This window comes from Eumetopias jubatus, unplaced genomic scaffold, assembly GCF_037043125.1.
Source record: "Eumetopias jubatus isolate StellerSeaLion01/CBP00866 unplaced genomic scaffold, mEumJub1_p1.0 scaffold_1, whole genome shotgun sequence".
NCBI lineage: Eukaryota > Metazoa > Chordata > Mammalia > Carnivora > Otariidae > Eumetopias > Eumetopias jubatus.
In genome coordinates, this window is record NW_028274807.1 from 179512789 (window position 1) to 179532772 (window position 19984).

Here is a 19984-nt window from a genome sequence, read left to right on the forward strand (position 1 = left end):
CATAGGGCCTTGCTCACCAGACTTCTGGTTCCCCTCAGATTTACATTGTCCAGCCCTTTGAAGACAGGCTAAGTCATGTGACTTGCTTTGGCCATTGAAACGTGAGCAAAAGTGATAGGCATCAACTCGAGGCAGAGGCATTTGAAAGCTGGTGTGCAACCCTGCAGGTCAGCCCGCCTGTATTAGTTTCCGGTGGCTGGCCGGAAGAGTGTATCACAACTGAGTGACTTTTAACAACAGAAATTTATTCTCTCACAGTTCGGGAGGCTAAGTCCAAAATCAAGGTGTCAACAAGGCCACGCTTCCTCCGAGGCCTCTAGGGAGGAATCTTTCTTGGACTCTTCCAGGTTCTGGGGCTTGCTGGCAATCCACGGATTTCCCTTGTCTTGTAGATGCATGACTCCAGTCTCTGCCCCTGTCTTCCCATGGCCGTCTTCGGTGTGTTTCCTCTGTGTCTCTGTGTCAAGGTCTCCCTCGCTGTTCTCTTAGAGGGATACCAGTTATTAGATTTGGGGTTCCACCGTCGTCCAGGATGACCTTATCTTAAATTGATTACATCTGCAAAGACCCTACTTACAAACAAGGTCACACTCACAGGTACTGAGGGTTAGAACATGAACATAGCTTTTGGCAGGGATGCAATGGAACCCGTTCTCCCCATGCAGCACATGCTGAGGTGGAGCCTTCATCAGCCTGGTTCCCTGGGTCACTGCAGTGAGACAGGTTTGTGCCTCCATGTTTACCTCAGTTCAGTTCCATGATGTCCCCTGAGTTAGAGTGGTGGGTGGAATCACCTGCCCCGGGTCAAGTATTTATCCCTATAGCTATCTGATGACTACATTTCACTGAGTCATGCAAATTAAATGTGCCTGTGCTGTATATCTTTTTCCTGTGACCTGTTTTCCAGACTGTCTTCCATAGAATATATTCCTGTTGATCATTAGTTACTGAGTGCCTGCCATATGCCTATCATTGTTCTATGTGCCAAGAGGGATGTGCGGGAAATTAGACACAAGGAGCCCAATTATCAGGAATATATAATCTAATCTGGTGGACAAAACAGAAAAAAAACTATCAGTGTTGGCTGAAATTATCAGAGGACACCAAATAATATGACTTAAGAAGAGGGAATGCTAACAGGACTTCTGGTGCGTTCTAGGTTCTATGGTAAGCACTTTGCAGGTGTTACATTCTTTCATCCACGTGGAGGTTGTAACCCATTGGGTTGGTATTTTGTATCTGTTTTACAAGTGAGGAAACAAGCTTAGAAAGGCTTAAGCAGCTTGCCCAATGGTCATTCAGTATTCTAATCCAGGTTGGTCTGATTCACAAATTTGGGGTCCTATGGACTTTACTGACCTTTCAATTCAGTTCAGTCTTAATAGGCTGCTAGTATATGATGGTCTACACTTGAGCGACGCCAAGGTTGGTTCTCCTTATGCAATTATCCCTGGGCTGAACTTACCATGTGGCAATATCAACAGTTTGCAATAATAAATAGAATAAAATAGTTAAGCCACTCTTCAATTTCGATCTCAGCGTTGTTAAAGTGGCCTTCCCACCTGATTTCTATGAACTAATCCAAACTCAACCTTTCATCTTTGCCTTTATAAGATGGAACTTTGAGACTTTAATTCTCTAAGCTGGCCATGGATGCAAAGATTTGTCCTATCAGGGGCCATCATTTCTCCTCTAAAGCATTAAAAACAATTAAAAGGAACAACATGATCAAAAGAAACAACATGAAACCAACCAACCCTATTTTTAAGTGTTTCCAACCTTGTTTCAAAACAGCCTTATGAGGACTGTTTTCCCAACAGCCATGTATGAAGCCATCCACTTTTGAAATCTGATTTTCCTGTGTAGACATAACCTGTTTTCTATGCTTGGAGAAGCAGGGAATACCCAGGCTGGCACTCAGTCGTAGCAAATATGAAATAGACCATTTTTTAAAAAATTGTAGGAATGTTAAAATCCATGTTGACTGGTTTTTACATTTACCCGGCAACATTCCCATGCTAGCGTTGGCATGGAGACTGGAAAAGGAAACTTTCCACCAATCTGTCACTTGCTACTGTTTCCACTTATTTTACTGTGAGTCCAATTTTAACAATTTTTAACATTAAAACAAGTTTAATTCTTTTTTGTTTTGTTTTGTTTCAGGACGTCTCTCAAACATAAAAACACAGGCAAAAAGAAAGATTTTAAAACAGTCAAAAATTTGGTTTTCCAAATATTCAGCTGTTTAACATTCAGATAATTGCCTTCCTTTTTTTTTTTCCACATTTAGTCTGAATGCTTTGGCATGGGGAACCCCACCGTCTGAAAGTAACTTTGTCTCAACTCTACTCACTGCGTTTATTTATTTATTTATTTATTTATTTATTTATTTATTTATTTATTTTCACTGCGTTTATTAAAGAGGCTGAAAGACGCATCTGCTTTTCAACAGTTTCTGGTCCTTGAGGGACCAGAGAAAGCCAGAGGTTCTAACAATTCAGAAACAAAGTTAGGTTTCCCAGAACTTCGGCGCAAGCAAGGTTGGCAGTGGTCACAGCGAGGTATTCATGAAATCGTTTTCGTTGAAGAAAAACAAGCTGTGATTCTTGGAACTAGGTTTGGGTCAGAGATGGAAGGTAATGTGTCACTCGTTCTCTCATGAGTAGCCTAGAGCCCAGTAGGCGCTCAAGTCATGTTTACCTGAATGAATTCATCACAGCGATGCTACATGGCATCTTCCAAGAAGGAAGGGTGATTTTCCTGGGCTGGAAAGTAAAAGAAGAAAGAGCTGCCTACCTACAGTTCAGGGGGCCTCAGCCTGGCGGCCCCGAACCAGGCGTTCTCATTTCCCCTTGGCATCATCCTGAACTGCTCTGCCTGAAGCTGGCGCGGTGTTACAGAAGGGAGGAAAGGCATGTGGGGAAAATCAGAGAGGAGAGGGTCGGGAACAGATGTGAGCATAAAGGGAAAGCATTAGAAATGAAAGAAAGAAATTGGACTCCCACAGCTGGAAGGACAAACCCCACCATGTCGTCAGGGATGTGGGATTAGGGGTGATTTTGCTTGCCCTTTGTTCTTCTTTCCTGTCTTCCACGTTTCCCGGTTTATTTGTTTGATGTGTGTCTTTTCTGTTCGGTTATTGGACCATGAGGCCAGACCCCAGTGGCCAGTACCTGGCATGCAGCAGGCGCCCTGCGAAGACCTGCTGAACAAATGAACGGGTTCGGAGGCTCCCGTCCCTCCCCTCCCCGCTCCCCCGGGTGTCTAACCGCCCCGCACGTAGTAGGCGCTCCCTAAACATCTGCACGGCAAATGAGCTGCAAGTTTTCGGCGCCCAGCACGTGGAGCTTTGGAAACCAGGACAGTGAGCGAGCGTGTCTCAGACCACAAAGCGGCTGGGGCGCGTGCGAGAGGCTGCGGCGGGCGGAGGCGGGAGGCGGGAGGCGAGGCGCGGGCCGGGAGCGGGGCGCCCCGCGGGGGGCGCTGCCTGCGTGGCGCCCGGGGCGGGGGCGCGGGGAGCCGCGCGCCGGCACGTGCTCCTCCCGGGGCCGCCGGGCCGGGGTGGGCGCGCGTGTGCGCGTGGGGGTGTGGGGTGTGTGCCCGCGCCGTGCCCCCCGCGCGTGCTGCCGGGCGGACGCCGGCGTGAGTCACAGCGGGGCTCGCCTTTATAACGGCCCGGAGGCTCGCGCCAGCCGCCCGCCAGTCCGCCCTCCGGCCGCTCCGCGCTCCAGCGAGCGCGCCCCGGCCCCGCGCCCCCAACGGCCCCCAACCGCCGCGCAGTCCCGAGGGCGCCATGAGGGGCCCGCGCTGCGCCCAGCTGCTGCTCCTGCTGCTGCTGCCGCCGCTGCTGCTCACGCCCCCCGCCGGGGACGCCGCAGTCATCACCGGGGTAAGCGGCCCCCGGCGCACCTGTCCGCCCGGGATGCGCGCCCGCGCTGCGCCCTGGGGGCTCGGGCGGGGGGTGGGGAGCGGCTCCGGGAGGGTCGCCCCGGGCGGGGACACCTGCCCCAGTCGCCCTTTGGCGCTCTGGGAGAGGTGCCCTGCTCCAAAAGCAGCGGACGGCCCGGGACCCTGGGCGCGCCGTGGAAGAAAAAGTGACCGAAGTGTCACCGGCCTCCTTTTTCACCACCTTTCCCCCCTTGCTTCCCTCTTAGACCCCTGCAAGCTCTCTCCTCGAGTTTGGTCTGTTTTTCTGTTAAGCTGAAAGAAGTTTGCTTTCAGAGTCTTCTCTAGCACTTCTTCGAGGCGTTCCAACCTCGAACCTTAAAATTTGGGAGACCCTTTCTGAAATGCATAGGGGCAAGACGAATATCCCCCAATCCTGAGACTTAATCCTCTGGTCAAGGAGTTTGCTCCCCTTGTACCCTCCGCAGAAACCCCTTGCAATAACTTGGTCCGAGGCCCTGTGTGCGTTTTGAAAAGCAGTGTGGGCGCTTCCTTCTGGTTTCCAGGGCTTTTTTTTTCTTCAGCTTCTTCAGGTTTTCCTTTTAAAAGTTTTCCATTTCCAGTTCCTGATAAAACACCTCCAGCGTTCGGGCATAATTATGGAGTAGGTTACAATGTAGATGTTTGTTTCAACTTAGAGAAGTTGTCCTCATCATTTTTGAAAGTAGGAACTGAGTCCATTCTCTCCTACTCCCACCAACAATTTTGTGTGTGTGGATCTGAAGGATGAGTTTACAGTAGTCTACATCAACAGTGCAAAATCCCTACCATTTCCTGGTTGCTCATCTGCTTTACTCTTTTATCTTTTTTTTAATCTTAAATTATTGTACACATCCATTAAATTACTTCAATTATCTAAGGCACACTATGGGATTTTAAATAAGACTTATATGTTTGAACTGATGATACATAATGACATACTGAAATTTGAGGGAAATCTGTCCTTGTCTTGAGAAAACAAAGCTCCATAGTCTCAAGTTAGTTCATAGGTTTATAGCATCTTGAAAGCCCTTGTACAATAACAGTATTTGGTTATATCCAATAGGTATTATAAGCATTGTGGTGTTTATAAAATAGAGGTTTTTTAAAAGTGTCTTTGAATAGCTTTGTCAGTCAGTGTGGTTGAAAAAAAGAAACTTTTTACAGGTCTTTCTAATATATGAGTTGGAACATGATTGGGTTTTCTCCCCCCTCTTCCCCTGCTGGCTCATTTTAAATTTCTCCTAATCCTCTGAGCCCAGAATTCTTTTGCAATATAAGTATCTTTTTGTTCCATTCACAGGACAACACTATTTGAATAGATCTGCAATGGGTTAAGGATGAAGGGCATTAGGAAACAGCGGTCTAATTAAATATATATCAGCCTATGCATTTTTTTGTAAATATTTCCAAGAAGTGATGCTTTTTGTTACAAAAATGAAATTTTATCACATGGGGTGTTTATCTGTTGGAGAGGCTTAGAGTGGACTTCTCTATGCTGTTTTTGTTGTTTTAACTCAGTATTACCAAAAGAGAATTTTTAAAAATTTCTCTAAGCAATGTAGCAATAAAGAAATGTAGTTATGTTTTCATGACAGGAACCATCTGGAGCCAAATGAAAAACTTGGTAACTTACTGTCTTCAGGATGTTAAACATCCAAGTGATTGACTGAATTTTTGGAAGATTTTGGCTGGATTTTGATTGTCTTTTAAAAAGGGTTAGTGGGGTTTCAGAATTCCAGGTCTTGAGTATCTGTTGACAGAAAATACTGCCTGAAACCTCCACCTTTAATATTTATTTTTTATTTTTTTGGTAATAGGTGTAGTTATTTTGAAATTGATTTATGTTCCACATAGATTTGTTAAAACCATATTGGAAAAGATCATGTACAGAACCTCTCATTTATGAAATGTCATGGCCATGTATACATGATTTCTGGCATACAGCTAAAAATTGAAAAATTGAAATGTTTGGATGTTTTCCTCTGAATGTCCTAATGCCCCAAGGTGAAAATTGTATTTTTTTCAAATTGTATGTTTTTGTCCATATAGTTGTTTTAAATAGACTGGGAAAAAAACTCTAATGAGGGAAATAAACCAACTCTAAAGCAGGATGATTGGTAATTTTTACCAAAAAAGCAGTGAATAAGGGTGTGCCCATATATTTATGTTTTGAGAACTTGTGGCTAGGCCCAAAACTTTGAAGGAGAAAAACGTGGAAGGAGTGTTTTAGTTGTTTCCAATAAATGTAAAAAATTTAAATTTTTGTCTAAATTATAGACTTTTTAGTTTCTTACATATATAGTACAGCATGTTTTTACCTCATCGCTAGCAAAACAGAGTATTACACACCATTCAAACAAAGCATTCTATTTTTTGTTGGCTCTAGGGAGGAACAATTGTTCTTCAGATCTATTTTTATGCAAATAAATTTAGACTGCATTATTTATTGCTATTTAGATAGAGTCTGAAAACTCCTCCATAGTTGATTCTTTAATTATTTGTATTTACAATTTTTATATTGGGAACAGATGCCTTGAGTAATCATTGTTGATAATTGCATCTGTCATTTGCATTTCTAAATCTGATTAATCTTAAAGAATAGTTCAACTGATTTTGTAATGTACACATGTGCATACCCTAAGCCAATAATTTCCTTTTTGCAGCTTACTCACCCGAAAAAAAAAAAAAAACACTAACCTAAGACAAAAGTCTTGGTTTGTCCACTCCCAACCTATGAAATTTCTTTTTTTAAAGAGGAAATGTGAAAATCAAGCCAGTGGTTTGAGAAACATCAAGTCTCAGGAACCAAAATGCAAATATTTGAAAGGGAAAATGAGCACTTTTAAAATTTACATCAGTGCCTTTATGGGTCTGGAGCATTTCATGCCAGATTTAGAGACCATTTAAATCCCTTTTTAAAATTGGGCCCAATGTATTCTGCGGTTAATAGTCATAAAATCTTGTGATTCAATTTATGTAGTTCCTAATGGTCATGTATAGTATAAGACTAATGCAGACTCGTTTTTCAAATTCAAAGCCAATTCAGCCACAAAACACTAGAAAAAGAGGTGATTTTCTGTGTGTGTTTATTTAAGATTTTCATAACGTGTGGGTCATTCTTTAGGCCATTTTTTTTTAAACTAGGAAAATCTCTTCTGTTCAGATTTTATGGTAAATATGTGCAAGCAAATGAAGATTACAGTTCTTTTTTATATGTATGATTATTAAAATCCTAGTGGTTGGAGATGTAAAGAGCATTTTTACTGCTAATTTTAGATTTCCTTAGCCCGAGTCTTCCCCGCCATCTATATTTATCTGTTTGTTTGTTACATTTCAGGCCTGCGACAAGGACCCCCAGTGTGGTGGAGGCATGTGCTGTGCTGTTAGTATCTGGGTCAAGAGCATAAGGATTTGCACACCTATGGGCAAAGTGGGAGACAGCTGCCATCCGCTGACTCGTAAAGTTAGTATATATATTTGTATTCATGGTGGTTCTCTTATGTTGCGGTAATTTAACTCCAAGCAAGGCCTGTATGACAGGAAACCCAGGCTAATGTGCTTGAAATTACAAGTTGGAGAGGATGACAATGGAAAACTACCTCCTCCCCTCCTCCCCTCCCGTTTTAAAGAACTGGATCCTCTACCATCCTTATTCTAGTGAATCATTTTCATATTCTTGCTCTCATGACATTAGAAACATTTCAGAAAAATAATTTCAAACACATGAATTTGCCTAAAAATGATTTAGGACAAAAATATATGTGTGTGGTACAGTGTATACTTCTTTGCAGCAATCGGAGTATGGAAGTTCTTGAGAAGACTCTTAATATCAGACCCACTGATAAAGCAGAAGTAGATAACTTTGTGGTTTGTTTCTTGCACAAGATCATCAATGATACTGTTATCCTTGTATCTTAATTTAAAAGTCCTTTATTTTCACTTAATCTACACAATACACTTCATAACCATAGAGGTTAATGATATTTAATTTTCCAATTTATTCAGTTACCTAACAGTTCAGTGTCCCTAAATAGCACTTTTGAACAGTTTTGGCAATAAGTGGCATGACCTTATGTTGGCAGGATCGGATGGCACTTTTGAGGTTGTGTGGCAGAGGCTCCTGTGTGCAAGGGCCAGTCAGCGACATGACTCAGGAAGGTGGGGTGGGTTAGAGGCAGGAGGGAGCAGAAAAATGTGTGGAGCTTGGAGAGTCTTGGCCCTTCTGAATCAAAACTTAAAATGGTGGGATCTCAGTAAGATGCCCCAGGGACTCAGGTGGCAGTGCCTTGCTCCCTTAGCGCCACCTACTGGTTTTACCCAGCAGCAAAGGGAAGCCCCAGGGCCATGGAAGGCGCGGTCCCAGGCCAGGTGGCTTGTTGGGGGCAGAGCTCAGTCTGTCTGCAGCATTCTCTCCCATTTGAAATAGATGGAATGTTTTCCAAGTAATCTACCTTCTGGACTCTGCCTTCTACCTTTTTTTCTTCTCCACATGTGGTTTAGGGTTGAAAGCTGTAGTAAAGCCCAACATCTTCCCTGTCCTCGACAGTTGCAGATGACAGTTAACTGTTTTGACTTTTCTCCGAGTGAGGGTAGTGAAATAAATGGGCTTATGTCAGCTCTGTGAGCTTTCATAGGGACTCCACTTGTTTGGGTCGCTCTGAAGAGAGTTTGGCTTTCCTGTGGTTTCCTTGAGAAATAACTTCCTGTTCCGTTTAGACCATCCCTCCCCGTGGCTTCACTGTCATTGTCACACGTGACACATACCTTTTATTCTTGGCCACTTTAAGATAGGAAAGGTTGTAAACCGTTAGCGGTCTGTCTCAATGCCAAGCTCCCAGTGAGGAGGTGACACCAGCCCAGCCACCTTTGGCACTGATGTCACTTTTGTCATCAAGTGCAAGCCAACTTTTGTACATTTGAGCCACTGTGCTTGAAAAAGTTTGCTCTTAACCTTTTCTTTTAAGAATAGTGTTGTTTTTGTGCAGTGTTAGTATACCCTTACACACCCTGCATACCAGAATTGTGCAGCCTGACATGTTCTGTGCAACTGTTCTTTGTCATCATAGCAAGGCACAGTTGCCCCTTGGTGAGGGCTGTGACATCCCAGACCCCCTGTACTAAATGTTGGATATGAGTTTCTCATTTCACACAACAAGCCCGTGAAGCACATTTGTTTCCAGCACCTTCTGCATACAACCACAGTAAGCCTCAGAGGGACTCAGTGACTGGCTGGGGTCACCAGGTGAGAGGGCACGCAGCAGCATGGGACTTCATGTCTGTGTGATGCTCTGTTGGTTGTGTGGTGTTAATCACCATACTCTTCTGCCACCGTGAAAGTGGGTTCGTCTGCTCAGGTTAACCAAAACTGGTTTGTGTGGGATGAGAGATAACGGTCCTTCCTGGGAATATGTCACATCCTGTAGTTCTGATGAGTTTTCCAAATCTGAGGTATTTTAATAAGAGAACCAAATTCTCTTTCCCCGGGTGCCTGGATAACTTCCAGTTCAGGTATATGTAGTGTAAGGTCATTTCTGAGAGTAAACAAAATCATTCTTCTCCCGGAAACCCAGGTACATCTCTACGTCTTTGTTTTTAATCACAGTTGTAATAATGAAGTCTTTAATATTAAGTTATGGTTTTCATAGTAGAATGAAGTGATTAAAGAACTAAAGAACTAAAAAAATAAATAAAGGTTTTATGTCAGATCTTAACTTTCCCCCCATTCAGATGCCCACTTGAAAAGTGTTTCTAGAACTCAGTTTTACAACTTTTGCCACTGGATACTTTTCTGTCTCGAAAATACATTTTCCTATGTCACTTCTATTTTTAAAGTAGGTCCCGGAGTTGTTACTTGTTCTGGGTGAAATTAACTTATCCTGGTAAAAATCTAGTTACTTCCAGATTATCTCTCTACTATGTTCTATTCAAAACAATTTGAGAATAAAAACTTTTTGTAAATGCATCCTGGTGAATGTAATATACAGTATTCAACTTCAAACTACAGTTTAATGGCTCATCAGTAAATGGTAAAAGTGTAGACACTGCATTGAAAATTCTATTTCAATATGATGTGTTCTTTCCTTTTTCTTCCTTTTTTTTTTTTTAAAGGGGAGATTAACTGGTTGTGGTTACAGGGATTGGTGTTTTAAAAACACAAGACTATGAATAAGTGAAGACTACACCTGTTTAAATTTTAAACTTTCCATTCTGGCTTGACTTAGTCATAACCACAAATGTCTGTTTATTTTGATAAAGTGAGTAATAGTTGATGAATGGAATTGCAAACTACAGGTAGGAATTGATAGTCACAGATTGCTATTTTATTTCAGATACATCAACTAATTTGTGGAGTTTACAGTGACTGCTACACTCTAATTTTAGAATTGTACAGTTTTTAACTTTACATTTGATGATTGAAAAGTAGAATAAAAAATCAGTTTACCTAAGAACAGGATGTATGTTTTCCAAACACATTTTTAGTCAAATAAAGGTTTTAACATGTATTCATTTTTAACAATTTTTTAATAGTTACGGATGAATTACTGAATCGTATATCTTTAAGGAATATTTTACTGTTTTAAAAAACCCACTATTTTAGTATTTCTATTAATACCTACACTTCTCAGAGTTTACAAAGATTAGCCATTTCCATCCCATTCTGATTGCTTCTTGGCTTTGGAAGTTTATAATTATGTAGTTAATACTTTTATTGCTTATCATTATATTTTTGTTTTCAATTTAAACAACTGTGTTTCCTCCCCCAAAATTGTTTTTGCTTCGCTTTTTATGTTAACATTTTTAGTATCAGTTTTACTTTTTGTTTTCTGGTGTTTTTTTTTTTTTTTAGCTACATTTTAAAACTTGACCAATACATTTTCCTTTTCTGAAAAAAAAATTAAAATTAAAACCTGGGACTTGTCTGTGTTAAAAAAAAGGATAATTTAAAAAATTTTTAGCAGTTTCTGTTTTAGAACCAACCTATGACATACTTTGTAAACATACTTTCAGGATAGAGTATAACTTTAAAAAATATTAACTAAAATATGACTAATATAACTTCAGAATTTAGTGGAAGATGGGTGGATGAAAGCCTAATATGTTAATTTCCTCATCTTTCCTATGACAGAGGTCAAGAGCTGCTATCTACATTTTCTCTCTCAGGACAGCATCCTCGCTGTGAATACAAGTTCGTTGTCAGAGAGACTCAGGGGACATAAATATACTTTAGTCGAATACAGAGTTTCTCAGCCAGGGCTCTGTTGACAGTATGGGGCTGATAGCTCTTTGTGGTGGGGACCATCCTGTGCATCATAGGATGTTTAGCAGCATCCCTGGCCTCTACCCACAAGATACCCGTAGTCTCCCTCTCTCGGTTGTGACAACCAGCCATGTCCCCAGACTATGACACATGTGTCCCCTGTGACGGTCTGGGGGATGGACCTTGCCCTGGTTGAGTGCCACTGGCCGAACGCTCCACTTACTTCCCCTCACAGGACACAGTGTAGGAGATAAAGCAGCACCATTGCATTGGGAGCTCAGCAGCTACCCAAACACACAACATGGCTTGCCGTATCTTCCACACGGGGCACTTGTAGCTGCCCTAAATGAGAGCTAAAGTGTGTGTGTGGGGGGTGGGTCCTCTTGACTCACAGAAGCCCACCCCTACTTCTTACAAATATTTTGCACCTCTCTAGAGCCAGAGGCCCAAGCCTGCACGCCAACAGCTTACCAACCCAACTCAAGTTCCACACAAGCCAGAGGCTGACCCCCCCCCATTCCCTGTTTTCCTCTACTCTTTGCAAGGATACAGAGCAGTGGGAGGCCAGAGCCCATGTTAACCCTCTCTAGCCACAAGAAGACAAATCATTGCATGATTTAGGGTTGTACGAATATATACTTATTCCAAAAAAAAAATTTGAAGAAACATTTTAAGACTTGACCAAATTAAAATACATTGGCGATCTTCCTAATTATTAAAGCTGGAAACTGTGAGAGGGGGACAGGAACCGTGAGACTTTTAGTTTCTATTTTATGTGCTATTATGCTATTTGAAATTTTTTGAACTATGTACTTTTATTGACAAAAGTTATGGTAACAAAACTGGCTTTCTTTAAAATTGTCATTTTTTTATTGAGGTAAAATTGTTATATAAATTATGTAAGTTTCAAGTATACAACATTATAATTTGACATCTGTCTGAACTACAAAGTTATGACCATCCATCACTATTCATTTGACCCCCTTCACTCATTTTGCCTACCCCAAACCTCCTTCCCACATGAGACCAGTGCTTTTTATGTGACATGACCAGGGTTTTCTTCGTGTATTCTTCTTTACATTTTCTTTAGCAAAAGTGGCTGTTTTGAGAGAAATCGCAAATGATACCTGTGTTTTGTATCAGTCCTATTTTCTCTTTAAAAGTGCCACAAATGGATAAGAATTGTACCTTGTGGAAAGTGCTACAGGTCCTACCTTGGTTACTTCTAGAATCTGCTTTTTGGAATTCTGGGCTTTTGGAAGTGTTGGATTGAGTTGATTCTAAAATAAACCATCAAGTTGGGACTGAATGGTTAGCTCCTGGGCTCTCTTTGTGCCTCTGAAGATGCATCTTCTGTATACTTTCTCATGTCTCTGGCTATTAGACACCTGTTAACTTTGCCACACAGTATGTGTAGAGCTAGGGGGCGCCTGTGTGACTCAGTCTGTTAAATGTCTGCCTTTGGCTCAGGTCATGATCCCAGGGTCCTGGGATGAAGCCCTGAGTCAGGCTTCCTGCTCAGTGGGGAGCCTGCTTCTCCCTCTCTCTCCTCCTCCCCCGTCCCCCTGCTTGTGCTCTCTCTCTCCCACTATCACTGTTGCTATCTCTGTCCCTCTCCCAAATAAATAAATAAAATCTTTAAAAAACAAAATATGTGTAGAGCTAGAAATGAAGGGGGGCACTGGAGAAATTGCCAAGTATCTATTAAGTGTATCACATCAGAAATGGTGTTCTTTGTCATTAGGGGCTCACAGATGGAAGGAGAGGAGGAAAACTGCTTATGAGCAGGTGCAGATAAAAAAGGCTTGGCAGGGGGAGAAACAGACCGGATCTTGAAAAAGGGGAGTGGGCTTGAGAAGAATAAGAAGAGAGCATGCAGGTATAAGGATCCCTGCAGGACAGTGTAATCATGATGTTAAGGTTGTTGGGACAGATCTGGGCTGAGGCCGATACTGCCTTGGCACCCTCCATAAGAAGAAGGATAATTCACAATATTTTTGAAGGATTCACAGAAACCTCTGACCTTGTGAGCTCATTGCAGGGCCCCATGTAGGCCCCGGAGGGAACTATACACAGGAAGGCCTTCTGCATCTTTGGCTTCACGTTAAGTCCATCTCTGTGAGTTTGGTGGCATGAGTCACTTGGGGCCTGCTCAGTGCCGGGCAGTGGTGTGCAGAGTGAGGAGAAGCCACAGGACCTGGGAAGGCCACCCCTCTGCCTTCAGGCAGAGCACGTCTGGGCGGGGGCAGGCATTGGCAGGAGATAGAGCAAAGTCTGGAAGAAAGTGGACTGGGTTTGATTATGGCAGGTTCCCTTTTAGCTGGGTGACTGCAGTTAGCCGTGTTACTTCACCTCAAGAGGAAGCCACTTAGCTTGTGTCAAAATAAGGCAAAAATGTGGCATACAGGTTTGGTGTGACGTTCATGTGCCATGCCTTATGAAGCCTGGGCATGGCAGGCCACCGCTCTTCTTTTTCTTTGCTCCTGTTTTCAAGGCACTAAGAAGGTACCTGACAGGCCAGAGAGCACCCGTGGTGTCTTGATGCACACGTCACAAGACTGCAAGCATCATGAGGGTGCTTCTTCACAGCTTTAGCTATCCTACTGCTTATCTGTCTTCTGTCATTAAAACTCATGCTGCATGATGGGCCCAGGCCTTTCCTGTTTTGTTCATCACTGTATCTGTAGCACATAACATAAGGCCTGATATGTCAGTGACAGTAAACATCTGCTGAATGAGCGAATAAAGGAAACATGCTTGGTGTTGTCTGTGTATAACAGTTTGACATGTTCATTATAGTTGTAGTTCACTTAGCTCAGGCTCCCTTACCTTGGATATCGCAGCCTCTGTTCTTTTTTCAGAACAGAGGCTGCGATATCCAGTCGGCACATTGGGCCCGCGAGTTCTTACTGTTGGGGGGTTATCCTGCGCACTGGAAGCTGCCTCGCCGCACCCCTGCCCTCCACCCCCTACTCACACTCCTTCCCCCAAGTTGTGACAAACAAAATATCTCTGGATACTGCTGGATGTCCCCTCGGGGGCAGAGTCACCCCCAGCTGGGGACCACCGGCCCATGCAGTAGTTTCAGGCATGGCCAAATGAAGCTCGCAAAGTCTCAGGGCTAGAGGAGATCCTACAGGTCAAGGGTTAGAACTCCTCATGCTGTCCGCTTGTGATTGTCTGAGCCAGGCAGCTGTACCCGCCTCCCCTGACGTGTTCTCAGTGCCAACAAATGAGCTAGCCATCCGCGTGCCGCCCTTTGACACACACAGTGACAGAACCATTCTGAGCACAAGTCTGCGTGGCGCCGACGGCTGTGGCACCTGCGGGCAGGCACTGTCATTAGAGCCTTGACAATAAGGCCCTTGGCAAAAGGCTGAGGAACCTGGGGTGGCTCTGCCTGTTCACCTGCGTATCAGTGCCCACCTGCTGCTTCCCTGTCTTCCTTTTGTATTTATTGATCTCAATCATTTCCCTGGCCCTTCCAGAACCATTTTGGAAATGGAAGGCAGGAAAGAAGAAAGAGGAAAAGAAGAAAGAGGAGGAAGGAGGTAAGAAGAACATGAGCATGGTACCCACTGAAGGATAATGTCCAGCATCGTGGGCCCTGGCCACTTTGGGACTACCATACAGATGGGTCTGTCCTCTTAGTTCAGTCCCTAAATAAGGTTAGAATGGTTCTGTCACTGTCTGCAGACAATTTTTTTTTTTTAATGTACAGAGAAATTATTTAGAAGACATCTGGAAGATGCATCTCAGACTTTCTCATTAGGACAGATAACTGGTTATGGGGCAGCCTGTTTTGGTGGCAGAGAATAGGAAGGAAATACACTAGAATGATAGCAAACAAAGCATCTCAGTTGAGAAACAGACAGGATGCATTTTTCTGCCCTGTGTAAACTGTGTAAGGATCCTCTAATAGCTTGCCTCTCTCACAGTACCCTGGGCCAGAGTAATTTGCCATCCCATTTCATTGACTATCAGTTGCCTCCAGGCCTGGGGTTAAACTTTCTCTCTATAACTTGCCAAGGAGGTGGATTCTTAAGAGGGCACCATTCCCAAGGGAGAGGGAATGAGTTTTGTTCTTTGCCTCTGGAACGTGTACATATTTTGAGGGACTCCCCTGAAAGGCCCACCATGCCAGTTGCTGGTTGACCCTCCTCAACCCTGCTTCATTGGTGGCGTGGGCAAGACTTGGAAATACCACTTGGATGACTCTTGGAATGAAGCCGACCTTTCTCTGCTGGCTCTCCCTAGGCCAGGGTTTAGTTTGTTCCTTTTCTGTGACTCAAGCTTGCCTCCTTCCCTAATTTCCCTTTTGTTCTTCCCCTATCCACACTCCCCAGAATTTTGACCCCTTCTGCCATCTGTGTGCAAACGTGTGAGTTTATATATTGCTCATTGTCAGTGACTTCATATTTTCTCATCACTGCGGTCATACCCTTAATGTCATGCCCTCCTTAAGGAGCTTCATTAGTAGGATGCTATAAAAAGAATTAAAATGAAGAAGTAAAAGGCAGTATAGCTTGGTGGTCAAAAGCTTTGTCTCTCTGGTCCAGCTGCCAGCCAAGCTTCAAGTTCTGGGTCTGTGAGCTTGGGCCAGTTGCTAATCTCTCTGTGTCTCGGTCTCTCACCTGTAAAATGGGTATAATGAAAGCATTTGTCATGTTCACAGAGCGGTTATGGGATGAAGAAGGATAATAAAATGCCAAGTGTATTGCTTGATGAAGAGTTAACACTCAATATAACACTAGCTGTTCTTATTCAAAGACATTTCTCAAGAATAGTTTTTTGTTTTTGTTTTTTAACATTTCCTGCTCTGATTCAGTTTTCTTCTTTTATCTTAGGTTCCATTTTTTGGGCGGAGAATGCATCACACATGTCCATGTATGCCGGGCTTAGCCTGTTTACGGACTTCATTTAATCGATTTATTTGTTTAGCCCGAAAGTAATCACTTGAGAGTAGAAACTTTAAATGTGAACAGCCACATGATGTCTGTAAAGTCTATTTACTTGTGATTGTGCCAAACAAATAATATGCCAGAAAGAAATGCTGTTGCTTTCTCAACTATCCAAGTAACATTTCTATCTTTGATGTTTAAATGACTTTTTTTTTTTAATTGAAAGAGGATTTTAATTTTGGATACGAATGTAAAGTGCAGGGCATTATGGAACCGGTTCTCATTTCCCTGTTTGTGTTTTGGTTTGGCTTGGCTCTTTTAATGCCAATAACTCACCCATTTTCACAAAAATGAGGAGAATAAGAATTTGTTACTTTGTCACAGAAACTTTTTTTTCTTAAACCCCCCCTCCCCCCAGCCCTGCCCACCACACACACACACACACACACACACACACACACACACACACACACACACACACACACACACCCTAAGGTCTCTTTTCTCTCCTCAAAGAATTTTAAGGCTCTCACTTTATTTTTCACCATTTCCCTCACCAGTTCTTTTGCATTTTAAAGTGGGGGGCGGGGTTATCGATCTCCTCTAATTTGCTGGCAGAATTACTGTTGAGAATCAAGCTTTTTGCCTGATACTTAAACAGTGAAGGGTGTGTAGTTGAACTAGACACTCCAGACTTCTCCTAGATGGAGTAGAGGTTGGGGTGCTTCCAAACTTTTATGGAACCTGTGCCTTCAGGTTGGCTGTGTGACAGGTTTGAGTGAGTCCAGAGGGAATGGAAAGTCAATTTGGTCCTTATTTCTAGATTTGGGTTGGTTTAAAAAAAAAAAAAAAACACTTCCCCAATACAACAGTACATTTGTTTCTCTTTCTTTTTATGAAGTTTATTTCTTTTTTAAGTCTCACAGTTAGAGATGGTCCAGAAAATGTCACTTGAAGTGGAAGTATTGATTTTATTCTGGCATAACCCTTGTTACCATTTTAAAATCGGTATTAAGTTGTAATTTAAGCTTCATTTGTAACCAGAAGTTCTCTTATAATGGGTTACCTGACATCTGCCATGTGTACCTATATCAATATTGCTGTGTAAAAATTCTGTATCAGAATAATGACAGTATTGTATATCATTTGATTTATTTTAATATTATATCCTTATTTTTGTCACAGTTGTCGTCAGTTTTTATTACAAGCAGATTTCTATTAGCTCATATTCTAAAATGGGCAAAGACCCCAACGTTGGTCAGATAGCACTCACAGGATGTGCTTGTGTTCACTTTACATACAGGAAAATTCTGTTTGCATGAATTTTAAGGTCGTACAAAAAACAATGTGTAAATCAGTGAGGTTTTGGAACATGAAGGAAGATTGTGACGTGCAAAACTGGCTGTAATCAGGAATGGACTCCTGGGATGTCACTGTATTGATTCAGCAAATCATGACCCAGTGTTCATCACGAGTGGTTAGGCAGGAGGCTAGGTGCTAGCCGAACGGTGATGAGAAACCTTGAAAAACCCCTCCAAGTATTGTGAATGGAATCAACGTCGCAAATAAACAACTTATGAAATGTGTTTAACTGACTAAACTTGACCATGCCAACCCACTAACCATTGCAAAAAAAAAAAGAAAGAAAGAAAAATTTGTCCATTTTGTAGTTATTTATTCAGCCAAGGCTTACAGTTGCATGTTATATATAACTTTACCCTAGGGGCTAACGTGTCCTGTAAATGTATGGGATTTTGCTGTACTCATTACCATACCTGGGCATAGAAGTATTATTTTTGGTTCAATTTCATTTGTGTGCAAGAAGCATTCCTCAGTGAGTCTGTTGGAAAAAAACATCGACTTCAACAAGTGGAATTATGGGTAAAGAAACGCACCACAGAGTTTTGCTAAATGTCACTTTCATATAATGGTTGAGACACCCTTTTTCAAAAGTTGTAAACACTTGATTGGGTCAATCATCCATTTTCCCCCAAGTTAAAAAACATCAAACAAACTTTTATAAAATTTTAGTTTTACATATACCAACTTATTAAAAAAAAAAATCACTACAAAGAGGTAGACTGTAGTCTAGAGAAGGAAGGTAGAGTGTGTGTGGGAAACTCAGAACCGTGTCTCCTGACTTGCTCACTGCCATTCAAAGAAAAACAGAACTTTATCATTTGGTACCTCTCCCCTGGATTATTATTTTTATTGGGGAATAACTCCTTTTTAGTGTACAGCTTTATTTGGTTAGTTTTTTTCTTTTTTTAGCTTGTCACCAAAGTTAGCACTTTTCACATAATTGTTTCAAAAAACTTATAATCGTGTTCCATGGAGATTCTTTAAGATAATTGTATGCAAAGCTCACAAAGTCTTGCACTATAAAGACTGTGGTACTGTTTCTTCCCATCCCCAGGATGCTCTCTCACCGAAGGTGGCCAGACTTCATAGGCCAGAATGTCTGCAAGGTAAGGCAAAGTGAGAATTTACACAAGAAAAAGTTAAAGTCAGCAACCTACTTTGATGTAAATATTGGGAATGGATTCTATCCATTCTAAGAGAGAAATAGATCTCAGGCCAGCACCTACTGGCCAAACTCAAGTGGACATTTGGATTTCTTTGCAAACACAGACTTTCATGAAAACTATCATTTCTGACTTCAACCTCTTTTTTTTTTAAGCATCTCTTTTTTTTTTTAACCATGGAAAAGTTTGTGCTAAAACTATTTCCTTACAGACCCTCTTATCTAACTGAAGACCTTCATCCTTCCCAGCGTTTCGGTGTTGTTCTGTGGTTGGAGCTCTACAAAGTCAGTCCAGGGAGAGATCACACACGTAAGCCAATTTTCTTCTTCATTGGTTTTAAGATCAGAAATTTCATCCCACTCAGAATTTCCTAACTTCAATTTTTGAGAAGACTAAAGCTGGGGACAATTTTAAAAGCAGGACATTTTTGGTGTTCAGTGAGGATCCCTGTTTAAAAATTCATTGACAACCTTTTCTGATCTTTCTGTTTTAACACATGGCCATGTATTTCAGGTAATATCATCAGAATTAATATTTCTTTGGTTCTTCCACATCTTGCCCCTGGTTTGTTAATGGTCAGTGTTCCCTTCTGCACAAAGGAGAACCGTTTTCCTTCTAGTATCTTTAACAACATAATCCTTAGGTAAATTTATTACCCCCCCAACCCCCACCCCCTGCCGCAAATCAGAGCACTTTCAGAACACACATCTCCCAAAACTAGAGGTGTCATTAATATGCTGTTCTGGAAGTACTGCTCCTGTTTTTTCCCATCATCCATCACTCTCGGAGATTGTAGGCTTTGTTCATCTAGGGCGAGGCTGGAGTGTTAGAATTTTTTTTTTTTTTTGTAACTACTTATTTTATTCTAAGGTGCACCCATGTTTGAGAGCCACTGAGAAAGAATAAAGGAATATGCTTCTATAGGAAAGCTGCTGCTTCCCCGGGACACCGCTTGGCAAGACACCTTTCTAGTTAGATTAGAAGTGGGGAGAGTAGCTGTCTGCCTTTTCTTGCCACCCTCAGAAGTTCCTATGATCCTTAAGCAGAAATGAATCTGTTTGGGGGATTTTTTTTCCCCACCACAGTTTCTAGAACGATAGTCACAAAAGGGTCCCATGTGAGAGTTTTAACCACAGTTCCATAGCTCATTTGAGAAGTCTATTCAAAGTTCCTTGGAATTAGGTTAGGGGAGCAGGACCTAGCTTGTCCCTGGGCTCTTGCACTAGCCCTGAGGCAGGGCGTGGAGCCATGGGGCTTTCTTCCTCCAGGGGAACCCTCCCAGGTGACAGTTTTCCAAACTGCCCCCTCTGCCAGCCCCGCTTTCCCATATATCTCCAGATTTCATTCTATTTTACTGGGCCCATAAATCATCC

At 42.3% G+C, this 19984-nt stretch overlaps 1 protein-coding gene across 2 annotated transcripts; it reads left to right on the top strand.

Annotated features, from left to right (window-relative positions):
- The first annotated feature begins 3591 nt into the window (after positions 1–3591).
- On the top strand, positions 3592–16548 carry PROK2 (prokineticin 2). Of its 2 annotated transcripts, XM_088027558.1 has the most exons (4): positions 3592–3889; positions 7265–7390; positions 14674–14736; positions 16033–16548. In XM_088027558.1, the coding sequence occupies exons 1-4, from the start codon at positions 3794–3796 to the stop codon at positions 16135–16137; spliced, it is 390 nt and encodes a 129-aa protein (XP_087883684.1). In that variant the 5' UTR covers positions 3592–3793; the 3' UTR covers positions 16138–16548. The 2 variants fall into 2 exon arrangements, with proteins under 2 accessions (XP_087883684.1, XP_027957657.1); XM_028101856.2 differs by lacking the exon at positions 14674–14736 and having other exon boundaries at positions 3605–3889.
- Positions 16549–19984: the final 3436 nt, after the last annotated feature.

Excerpts from the sequence above, each read along its gene's own strand:
- PROK2 (XM_088027558.1), top strand. The coding sequence starts at position 3,794 with ATGAGGGGCCCGCGCTGCGCCCAGCTGCTGCTCCTGCTGCTGCTGCCG. Across the intron at positions 7,391-14,673 it reads GCCATCCGCTGACTCGTAAA|AACCATTTTGGAAATGGAAG; the intron begins GTTAGTATATAT and ends TGGCCCTTCCAG. Across the intron at positions 14,737-16,032 it reads GAAGAAAGAGGAGGAAGGAG|GTTCCATTTTTTGGGCGGAG; the intron begins GTAAGAAGAACA and ends CTTTTATCTTAG.